Source organism: Indicator indicator, chromosome 25 (assembly GCF_027791375.1).
Source record: "Indicator indicator isolate 239-I01 chromosome 25, UM_Iind_1.1, whole genome shotgun sequence".
Classification (NCBI taxonomy): Eukaryota; Metazoa; Chordata; class Aves; order Piciformes; family Indicatoridae; genus Indicator; species Indicator indicator.
In genome coordinates, this window is record NC_072034.1 from 332501 (window position 1) to 344693 (window position 12193).

The following is a 12193-nucleotide window of genomic DNA, read 5'->3' on the forward strand; positions in this document are numbered from 1 at the left end:
TGTTTGGCCCATTGTCTAAACTTGAGGCCTTCACTGTAGTCAGTAAGTTTCACCATATGTTACATGACAGTTAGGCTAGCTGTGTCTTCTAAAATCTCACCACTGGGGCAGTGTCCTCTAATTATAACACTTGCCCGAATTTCAGCGCTTGGCCTCTTCCTAGATTCAGTGACAAAGCTTGTCCAACCTCAAAGGCAAGCAAATTTGACATGGTTTGAAGTTTTGTAGCACATGTTTTGCACCTCTCTCTTAACAAGAAAGAATATGTAACATGAAAAAGTGAACTGCTGTTTACCATGACAAATGCCCTTTCAGAAGTGTGTAGTGCTCTGACCTTTCTGTTTGTGTTTGGCCAATACTTGACATTGGGAAACCACTGTGATCATGTTGACAAGGCTCAAGGAGATGCCATGTTGAAGTCCTTTGGCTAAAGGTATGCGAGTTAGCTGAAGTGCTAGAAGCTGTATACTTGCCTTAACCTTCTAAGAGGAAAGATAGGTTAGTTTGGAAGCACAGGGTGCTGGCACAGTTGCACATCTCCCTAGCTGGTCAGCTTTGCCACTATGCAGCACTGTATTGTGAAACAGCCGTATGTTGTGGGATTTTGCTGTTTGGTGTTGTGTTGGTTGGGTTTTGTTTGTTTTGTTTTTTTTTTTAAGCACAAAACTTCACTTAAACTAATTTGACTGAGCCAGCTGTCAACTGTGTGGTTAACAGCCTGTGCTTCCATGTGTAACAGGTTCCAGATCCTTGCTGTCAGTCTTCATGCAAACAAGTGCTGGAGGAACTAGGAGAGGAATTGCTGAATTTCAGGGAGGAGGGAGCTTTCTGCCTCCTTTTAGTGTGGTGTGTGAGGATTTTCAAAAGGAATTTTCATTCACTGCCTTAGCCTTGGGATGTGGTTGACTCTTCTGGAGGAGAGAATCCCCTAAAAGCACAGCAGACATTTTAAACAAGGGCAAAAAATGCAGTGATTGGGTGGGGGGAGGTGGAAATGGTGGAGAAATCAGCAGCACCTCCTGGTGTTGTAAATACTTGCTTTTGGACATATTTGTAGTAATAAATGGTTATGGCCTGACTGGCTGTGGTTAGATTTTCTGCTTGTCTCTGGGGAGGGACAAATGCAAGCCACATACATCAGCATTATCACAGTTATGCCATTTGTGTGATTTCCACAACTGTAATTATTTAGGGCTTTTATATATTACTTTTCATGGAGTGGAATTTAATAAAGAGCTCCTTATCACTTTTTTTTTTTGTTGTTGCTCTCACAATTCTTCTCTATCTTTTTTGCTGCTGTCTGAGAAGAAATCGAACAGTTAGGAAGTGACCATTCTTAGTATGCCGTTTGCTTGAATGGTTGCCTAGCAAGTTAGAAACCACCACACATGTGAACAGTTTTGATGTGGGTTTAATCCTTTTGAAATTCATGTTACCTCATGGAGAGCTCAGAGCTTTCTCCTGTCTGCTGTCCTCTTCCTCCTCCTTCTGATATCTTTGAGGCAGGCTCTAGATATTTCTGATAGATTTTTATCTTTGTTTTCCCCTTCAGATGCCCACCCATATGATCAAATAGTGTTGCTGGTCAAAGTGTGTTTGGAAATTTACTTTTAAATGCTAGTGGTGACTGAGAAACCTCAAAAGATAAAGCCAGCACTTCAAGAGTTAATGTGTTATTAGGAGGACAGGAAATCTGGCAACTATTGCAGAAACTAGACCTAATGGTGCACACAAACAATTTGTCAGTCTTGGTAAATGTGAATAGCTTTCCACAAAGTGGCTGCTTTTGCTTTGTTTGAACAGCCTAAACTTTTCCTTTTTGGACTTTAAATCTTAGAAGTGAAATGTGATCCACATATTGAATCAAAATAATTTAATTCAAAACATATTTTGATTGGAACAAGGTTGATGTGGAAAGAAACTCTAGAATAATAATACAAAAAAAAAAGTTGAAAGGCCTTTCTATCATATATTTAGCAGGAAAATTTGAAACAGTTCTAATTAGGGTGAAAAAAGCAGCCTTATTCGTTGTAACTTACAGAGCTCATATATCAACACTGTGGCAGCATTACCAACGTGTGTCTGAGAGCCTGCACACGCAGACATGAGTCCAGTTGTTCAGCTTTGGTGGGTTTGGTGGCTTTTGTTTTAAGTCTACATGTGCACACATGCTTCCACACAGAACATGTACTTAGTTTAAAGTCATTACCTGCTGCTTCGGTTGTGTGCATGCTTTGTCATAGGCCAGAAGAGGATTTTTCATGTCAAAATTGTGCTTGTCCTAAAAGAGTGTGAAATCTTAATTTTGTCCTTGCAGAAATATGTTTCAAATAGAAAGTTTAAAAAAAAAAAAAAGAAGACTCAATTATTTGAAGTGTTTCAAAGGAAATTCCTTACTTCAAAGAGAAATGAAAATACTTAAGCTCATTAAGGGTGGTAGGCATTTGGAGTTGAAATTTGTAATTTCTTACTTGTTGCTGTAGTGTATTCCTGGGGCTTTTGGGCTTCTTTAATTGAGTGAAGGAGAAAGATTATTCATATATGAGAAGCAGTTTTGGTTTATCATTAAGGTTTCTGCTTCTGTTTTAAGTTCATAAACCACATTTTGTATAGGTTGTACTTCTTGTCTGCCTTTCAAACAAGAGTTACATGTTTTGTGCTGTGCCTCAAGATGTCTTTGCTTTAATCAGCATAGGAATAAGGCAAGCAAGTCTGTGGGCTCTTTCTGGATAGCTTGATTATGAATAAATACCTATGCTGGTGAAAAGAAATACAGTTATCTTTTAATTTCAGCACTGGAACATAAAATCAGAGTGGTTTGGATTGGAAGGGACCTTAAAGATCATTTAGTTCCAACGCTCTTGCCATGGGCAGGGACACCTCCTGCTAGATCAGCTTGCTCAAGGCCCCTTCCAGCAACTTGTTCCAGTGCCTCACCAGTCTCATGGTGAAGAATTTCCTCCTAATCCCAGTCTCCATCACAGTATATATTCATTTTTAATGGACATCATTTAATCTGTTACATGTCATTACATCATCTAAACCAGAAAGAAGAGGGCAAAAGCCAGTGGTAGTCACTTGTTAGATACAAATCTTGATTCCAAGGGTATAATTTTGTTTGGAAAGATATATAATAATGAATGGAAAAAAGAAGGATCTTCCTAAATCTGCCATTTGTATGGTTTTTGTCACGCCAACCATGTTTTACCAAACCATTTGTATCAATGTGAAACTGATAATTATTCTCCTTAGTTGCTAGCAGGAACCTATTCTCTGTTTATTCCTCTCAGAAAACAGGGCAGCAAAAGATTCACATGAAATAATAAGTTTCAGAGGCATTCATGAAGAAGTATATTGGATTGCACATTATTTAGAGATGTAAGATTCTGCCTTTGAAAAATTTTTCTGCATAAACTTAGATTTCCTTGTAAGATCAAAGCTTCAATTTGTTGATGTCTGAAGCCTTTCTGCCTTGGGAATGGAGAAATGGAAGTTACTAATAGGTGTTTGTGTTTGACATCTGTATACTGTACTTTTTAGCATATCTCAAGTGTTTTAGTCTCTGCCTAATAGATCTCATTAAAGAAACAGATATCAGCCCCAAGACAGTTTGTCAAAGTTAATATGAGCCCCCGTGGACAGAACTGACAATCTCTGTGTGGCTCCACGAGACAGTCTCTTCATGCTCTTCTTTGATCCTTTAACAATTGGGCATTAGTCACTGATTTATTTTACAATAACTCAATAGGATTGAGTATTACTGTATTATGTTGGACATTTTAGGGGATTTCCTTGGTTTGCACCTTCTCCTCAGGGCACAAGGTAAATGATGCACTTGGTCTGCTGTGAGAGCACTAACAATTGATTGGTTTGCTGTAAGAGCAGCCTGGGAAGGCTGTCAGTGTCCTGTGTTGCCTGCCATATTTAACTTGAGCCCTAAAGAGCACTGGCTGTCCTAGATGGTTAAGTAACCCTAAATGCTTAGTGTTTGATGCCCTTGGTTTAGTTTTGTAAGAGGCAAATGCTAAAATTTTGGTTTTAAATACTCTCCTTTTTTAAAACTGGACAGTTATACAAATTGGGACTTTTTCACTTTTGTTTTAAGGAGTACCCATGTCTAAATAATATACACCAGCGTGGCTATAAAGTCCATCAGACATTGTGGTGTATTTATTGAAAGTCTACTTCATTTTTTAATCATTGTATAGACCATTTGCTATTGTTCCTCTGATGGCTGTGTCATAACATAAGCACTTCTCTCCAACCAAGAGCTCAGCAGTGACCCTGAAATGACAGGAAGCTTACTTAGCCTCTGAATTTGTGTATGCTGTCTCAGGTCTGTCCTTCAGGGTATTCATGATGACTGTAGCCCATTTTTTGTGTAGCCTTTTTATTTGTGATTTGGCAAGTAAGAATAAAAGACTGAAAATGGCCTACTGTGGAACTAAAAACAAGTAAGTAAAATAATCTACTTTAGGATCTGTTAAAATTGCACATGTCAAATAATTTTAAACTTAAAAGTGAGAAGTCAGTTCAGGATGGCTCTCAACCATTCCACAACAATTCAAAGAGTGTGTCTTAGTTTTTGCTTTAAGAAAAAGTTAGCTTTATATATTTGTTAATCTGAGATTGCAGAGTGAGATTCCATGAGTTATTCGTACCCAAATGCTTTATGAGGGCAGTGTGACCCTTCACAAGCCTGGCTTTTGAAGAGAAGGAAAATAGGAACAACTTCTGCAGATACTGAATGCGTGTGTGTGTGTGTGTGTATTTACATACAGAAAAATAAAACCACAAGTTCCTAATGCTGTTTTCCCAGATATTAAACAGTTATCATGATAACAATAGGTGTATTTTAGGGTTAATTAAATATATATGTATATCTCTATTTTTAGCAGGTTATCAAGAAAATTAATTCCTATCATTGTCATTTGCTGAGCGCTGTAGAATTTTATGGCTGCACATTGTAGTGTTATGCACACGCCTGAGACTCCTGACTGGTTTTATCTTATTAAACAATTTTGAAATCATTAATTTTTAATTGGCCTGCTTGTGGTTTTTTATAGTTTTAATTGCGTGGCTGTGTCTGAATGTTTGGTTTGGGGTTTTTAATTTAATTGGAAGAAAAAAAAGGAAAAAGTAAGAAAGAAAAAAAAGCCTGTCCAAGCACGTATATTGCAAGGCATTTCTGTATGATTATCCAAACAGATACTATGCTATGTGGTAATTCATTTTAAGGAATGCTTTCAGCCATTCAGTAGCGGAGAATCCTACTAAAAATAATAATAAAAAAAGGAATGATCCAGTGTCGAAGATATGTGCAGGTCTTTCTTTGATTGAAAGTTCTAATTAAGTGAATCAAGGAAAATTAACTGAAATTAGCTGTCAGAAAGTCACATTTAAGTGAGTGATGATCTAGTGTGGCAGTAAACATCTAAATGATATAAATTGCCATTTAAGTGTATGGTTTAATGTTTGTCATGCATTAATATGACATGAGGCTGCAGTGACAATCAAGCAGCTTGCTCTAATTTGAACATATTTAGGGCTTTTGTGTGGAGTGCACCACACAAATTAAGACAATTGCTGGGTTTATGTGTCAATTTAAATGTTGTTTTCAGGCATGGGTTAATGGAACAAACCCATCATCTGTGTGTGCAAACTGCAGAGTGATTTCCTGCTTTTCGCATTGATTTTAACTTCCTCTGCTCAAAATTGGGAATTTCCTTGATGAGGAAGATGTCATTCCTTCCGTTAAGTGAAGAAAGTATCAGCCTTGGTTACGTTGCTTGATTTACTCCTTCAAATAAGAAGTGTCTTGAATCCTCTGTATAAACCTGAGAAAGCAAATCCTGCTATTGGTTTGTTCTACGTGAATTCGCTCTTTCGATGGCAATGATTTTAAATTTCTCTTTTAATACCTTTGTGCTGTGTCTAATATGGTTATGGTGAGAGTCATTCTTGTTCAGATGCTTTTGTTGTGGGGGTTGGGTTGTAACTGGATAACATCTTCAGAGAAGTGGCTTCATTGAGTGTAGTACTGCTTCTGTACAGGTTTGTGTACACAAGAAATGCATAAAAGCGTTCCAGCATGCTAAATAATCTGTACCCTAACATCCCTAGTTAGTTCAGCTTTCCCAAGTCTATCAATCCCCTCTCTGTCTGTCAGAATCAGCTGATTGCTGTTATTGTTCACAGTGCACATCACACAGAAGGGCACAGTTTCATCTTGAGAGTTCATAAGAATGTATCCTGGCTCTCCATAGAGGCATCAGTGCTTTCCCCTTAATGCTTTTTTCCTTATTCCCACTATTAGAGTTTAAAAAGCAAGGTCTTCTGGTCAGTGGAGAGTAGGGCATGAGGCTGGCATCTGTCACAGGGCCTGCTTATTTTTATTTTCATTTTTGTTGACAGAACATTTAAAATACTGTTCTCAATTTTGTATTTAGACTTCTTAAGATACTTTGTTATACTGTACAAAAAATAGTTCTGTTACCATCAAACAATGACTCTCTGACAAACTCAACTTTATGTATTTCATGTGTGTTTTTTCCTGCAGGCATTAGAAAGTGAGTTTGTTTCCTGCCAGCTTCACCAGTGGATTGATCTGATTTTTGGCTACAAACAGCAAGGCCCAGAGGCTGTTAGGTCCCTGAATGTATTCTACTATTTGACTTATGAAGGAGCTGCTAATTTAAGCTCAATAACAGATCCTGTATTGAGAGAGGTAAGTTTGTACTTTAACTAAAGGAAAGGAAAATCTTTGTTAACCGCTGCAGCATCAGAAGCGTAAAGACTGTGCCTTGTTCCAGGCTGCTGGTGAAGGTTCACTTCTTGGTGTTCTTCTGTGGCATGGCTACAGGCCAGGCAAATGCAAAGCCACCTGAGCTAGTTGTCACAGCATGCAAAATTAAGAGAGCAGGCATGTGAGTTGTTCTGAAACTTGGTGCACCTGGATTCAGAACAGACTGGACACCAATACAAACACAAAGGCTTGGGGGATTGCTTCAGCTGCTGAAGGCAGGCGTTTTGTTCACTGATGCTGGTTTGTAATGGCAGAAGGCAGTGAGCAGCTGTGATTGGCTTCCACTTCTACAGTTGTAGAAATACACCATAGTTCTGTAGCTTACATTGGTTTTAGTTTGCTTCTTGTAAAACGAATAATAATTTGTCCTGCGTTTTCCATATCCAAAAGTAAGTATTTTAACATTGGAGTGATCATAGCCTCACTCACTGAAACCCAATACCACTCAGCAGAATCTATTTGCTGAAGTATCCCTCAGGATGTTGTGGGCTTAAAGACTCCTTCCAAGCAGCTGTTTAAAAAATAAATAAAAGGCAGAGTGGGGTGGGTGATTAAAACAGATTTTTGATCCTTTTTACATCCTCTGTTCAGGCAATACATTGGTATCAAATATAGCTGCAGCTATTTAATTCTAGAATAATTGGAACTGATATTTTATTGCAGAGTATTTTGAGTCCCTGAGAACAAAGTAATATGAATGCAGCCCACAATTTTATGTGAAAGGTGGCTAGATGATTAACAACAGGGAATAGATGTGAACTGCATGAAAACAAGAATGAAGACATTTCTGCTTACAAATACTGAGTTCGACGTTCACTGTGGAATTGTAGGCTATTCCTAGTTGAAGAATTTGTTATTTATTTCTTATTGAAACTAAGCAGTTATTGTTTTAATTAATACTGTTTTCTTTACGTGTTGGCCACCTGACCTGGCACCTTGACAGCCTCTGTAGTGAATCACATCATAGCAATGCTGTGGATTGTAGTTGGCTTGTGGTGTGTAGCAGAATGGCTTGTGGGTACACAGGGCATGTAGGGGTGCTCAAGGACTGGCTTAAGTACCAAGAATGATGGCTGGATGTTATTATTCTGTGGGTTTCCATCAGTTTGCAGACTGCATCTTGGTCTACTTTGAGCTAATATGGATCAAAGAATCATGGAATGGTTTAGGTTGGAAAGGACCTTAAAGATCATCTAGTTCTAAGCCCCTGCCATGGGCAGGGACACCTCCCACTAGACCAGCTTGCTCAGGGCCCTGTCTACCCTGACTTTGAATACCTCCCAGGAGAGGACATCCACAAACCTCCCTGGGCAACCTGTTCCAGTGTCTCACCACCCTCACTGCAAAGAATTGCTTCCTAATCTCCACTCTGTCTCCCCTCTTCCAGCTCAAAGCCATTGCCCCTCATCCTGTCACTACAAGCCCTTGTAAGAAGCCCCTCCTTAGCTTTCTTGTAGCCCCACCCTTCAGATATGGGAGATAAAGCATAGTTTTGTGTTCTGCAAATATGTGCATGTCATTTGGGATGGCACATAGGGTCAGCTTTGGTAGGATATTGGCAGTGCAGAGATTGAATGATTATCCTCACCAATTTTTACTTAAGGGCAGGGATTAAAATAATAAAAGGTCTGTTTGTGTGTGTATCTGTGTGCATAATCATTCTGTATCTAAGTGCTAAATGAATTTATTACACACCTTTGACAGCCTCACCTTCTTCCTGCTTGCTAATCCATCTCTCTGAGGACCTGTGCTAACATTCTGTACTGCTGAGCAGCTTCAATCAGCATTTATTTTTCTCCTTCAGTCAGCTTGCCAGAAAATATAACTACTTTTCTTCACCAGATTCCTGGTAAGAGGCCAAATGAGCTTCTGATTTGGACAATTAACAGTATTTGCAGCCAGGCATGACACCTCGGGTTTTGTGTCTGTTTATTGGGCAACTGCTAAACCAGAAATTTTACTCTTAAAGTTTTTTATTTTAAAAAAGGATGCTTTTGGCTTTCCCTTCTCAGTAAGGTTCAGGGTTTGGGTCTTTAAACTTTGGCAATTGTAGCAGAAAATATATTTCTGTTTGAAAAACCTAAACCAAGGAGAAGTTTCTATGCATTCTGAGTTACGAGTTATTGAGGCTTGTAAGTATCATATGGAAATAATAGTATGTGCTAAAACCATGGCAGCTTCTCCACAGAGATGGTCTATGCTAAGCCTGGACCACAGCAGGAATGAGGAGCCTGTGATGCATGTGTTTCTGAAGTATCTTCAGAGGTATATGTATGGATATTGGTGACCTAGCTCATCGGGAGAGGCCACACACAGAATAATAGTGCAAGGAACCGAGGACTGGAGGAGTTTAGGTTAATGCAGAATTTCCTTAGGTCTCCTAAAAGGCTCTGACTGGCACCTTTATTTTTATAGGCAGTCAAGTTATATATATTACAAGAAGGAAGCACTCATCTAGGAAGGAAAACTGCTTGATTAAAACCATATTCCACCTTTCCTTTTTTTTTTCCAAACTGAAAATGTAGACCTTTTACATCCTCTCATGCTGCTGTGAACAATATTTTACCGCCATTCTTTCTGCCGGTGGGAATAAAGGAAGAAAAGTATTTTGAAAGGACCTGACTGCTGCAATAGAAAATTTTAAACTCAAATGCAAACCATGGGCCACATGCTACCTTTTGGCAGATAAACCCTGGGGAGTGCAAAGCTTGCATAATTCAAAGGCAGATCTCTGGGGGAGGGGAGTGGATCAGGTTTGAGCTTCAGCCAGTGGAGGAAGGGAACTGCAACCAGAAGCACCAAGGCAAGAGATCCAGTGATCTGCTGGCATGTCTGTGCACTGTAATCCCTGCAGAGAGCATTCCTTTGTCCTCCTCTTTTCCCCTTGAGCCATTTAGCAGCATTGTCTTTGACTGGGATCCTTGTCCTTGTGTGTCTTGGTGAAGGCTACAGCTGCAGAGGGAAGTTGGGAAGTTGCTGTTCAGTTGACAAGCAGTAAATATCACATATCTCTGGAAAATCTGGGTTGTGAAGGTATGCCACATGACTGCTTTCTGTTTATTCATTCTTGAACACCATCTTTTGATCTGTGGAACTCCAATCACAAAATCTGCTTTTTTGTTGCTTGTCTGGAAGAGGTAAGGAGTCACAGAAGCAGAGATAAATGTCATCCAGCCATTCTGGAGAGAGTTCACAGCACCTTCTTATCACAAATTCTGCTTTCTTTTTGTAATGGCTGTTTGAGGGGGGAGAAAAGAAAAAAAAAAAAAGACGACGACTTTAATCTAAGCCATTCAGACAAGCAGCAGCTTAAGCATAATCTGTAGGAAATAATCTTGGCCTGACTGTTGCATTAGTGTCTTGGTCAGAAGAATAGAAATAGGGTAACAAAGAATGATGGCTGCACTGGGAGTTCCTCCTTCAAAGTTCATTTCTGCACTGCTATCCCTGTGTAGCTAGCATGAGCACTGGCTGAGTGTAAAAAGAGATGAACACCAGGAAGGCAAAGTACTACTTGGAGAATACATCACTGATTTGCTACAGGGACCTTTGAATCTTGAGAAGAACACTAAATTTTGTACCATGGTTATCAAAAAAACCCTAACCATATTCTTCAAATCACTTTTAAAAGATGGTCTGAAATTATCTTTGTAGGCAGCAGTTAAGGAGGACTCATGAGTGTAAAATTAGCAACAATAGTTAAAAAGAAAGAAGAGCAAGTCTCATCCAGTACTTAAACCTGAGACAATTCAGTTGTTTTGTACTTCTTCCTTTGAAGGGAAGGTGCCTTCTTGCTCCATGAGGGGAGTCTGTTTAAAATTAGGAAGTGCAGCGCTCTCCATTCTCTTGGCACCTTTCTTTCTGCTGCTGCTATTTGATTTCCATATGAACTGAGGACTTTCAGAAATCGTGAAGAATCAGCTTGGTCATAGCATATGGTATGATATTTGAATGTGCCACTTCTGATGATATAAGGAGAGGAAATAATTCTTTTATTTTCAGTTTTAAGTCACATGGGATACATTATTTTGTGGATAATAGCTTTTAAATGTTTCCCAAGATTAATATCTTTGGATAAATTTTATGCATCTTAGGCCTATCTCTTATGAGTCTGATTTTATGTTTAAATATTTACAGTTTGAGAGACTTCTGTGCTTTCCAAAAGAAGCTACAAGGATGTTTAGTTTACATGACCCCAGTTTCATGACAGCAGTAGCAGATCCGATATCTTATCCCAGAGAAAGCATTTTTGGCCTCTCTTTTAGCTGCGTTCCTGGTGGGGAGTTAATAGCACATTTCATCTCTAACTCAGCTGCAGAACTCTGACAGAAGTGAATCTTTCCCAAAGTGTAAACACAATTTGTATTTATAACCTAGTTAACATTTACTAAATAGTCAGGAAAACCATCAGTCTCTTTCTAGCAGGTTGGGTAACAGTCTTTGTTGTGGCTGTGGGGAGTTTTGAAAAGAAGGATAAAGTGATTATAAAATACTGTCACAGAGCAGGAAATTCACTACCTAATTCATGCAGGCAGAAAAAAAGTGCTATAGAAACAATCTTTGACTTGTCTCTGGCCAGCAGTGTGTTGCACAGATGGAACGCTTGATGCTGCACAGCACAGGACCAGCGTGAAAAGCTAAAGGCTAAGAGTTGGTTGAGTTTTTACCACAAGACTATGGTAAAATATCATTCTGAAGGCAGAATGAAGAAGGATGTATTTAAAGGAAGCATCCTGATTTCATAGCTAAGGAGAGGTGGACTTGGCAGCTGCAAAGGAGCCCATCCCTGCTCTTTTCCTGTGAAGGTACAAGAGCAGGATTGCACAGCAAAGCGAGGACGCCCTGTGCTGTGATGGGCAGGCAGGCACTGTGTGAAACCAGCTTGTCTGGCCATCAGGACTCTCCCAGCAAGAGATGAGTGTTTTCTTGTGGTAAAAGCATTATAACAAGAGGAACACCATTCCTGCCTCCAGTTTGTGTCATTTACCTATTAATGCTCCCATCGCCTCTCACCCTGTGGCCCGTCGGTGGTGTTGAACAGGCAAAGGAGTACAAGCAGGTGTTCAGTGGGGCATCTGGGAGCTATGGCATTTCTTAATTCTAGTCAGCCTGGAGTTTGTCGACACTAAGGTTGCCCTGTGTCTTAAGTATTTTCTACACCACTTCGAAACAGACATAAAAGTATTTAGCTAGGTTTCAATCCAGAAAAATGTTTGACCTGGATGTTCTCTTTTGTCCTTCATTACAGAGTAGCTTCTAATTCTATCCATTGCTTCTGCTTCTCTTTCCAGCAGGAAAAAGAGTGATTTAAATTAAAAGTTGTTCTGAGATGCCTGGTGTATAAGGATCCAAAAAATAAGAATCAAACAACTGTTTTGGCTGGAAGTA

The 12193-nt window shown here is 39.3% G+C and overlaps 1 protein-coding gene across 1 annotated transcript in view; it reads left to right on the plus strand.

Annotated features, from left to right (window-relative positions):
- The window catches only part of LRBA (LPS responsive beige-like anchor protein), a 352375-nt gene that overhangs the window by 294950 nt on the left and 45232 nt on the right, over nt 1–12193 (plus strand). Inside the window, exon 47 of the mRNA XM_054392204.1 lies at nt 6560–6727. Coding sequence (XP_054248179.1) covers nt 6560–6727 — 168 coding nt within the window. The remainder of the gene's footprint in view (nt 1–6559; nt 6728–12193) is intronic.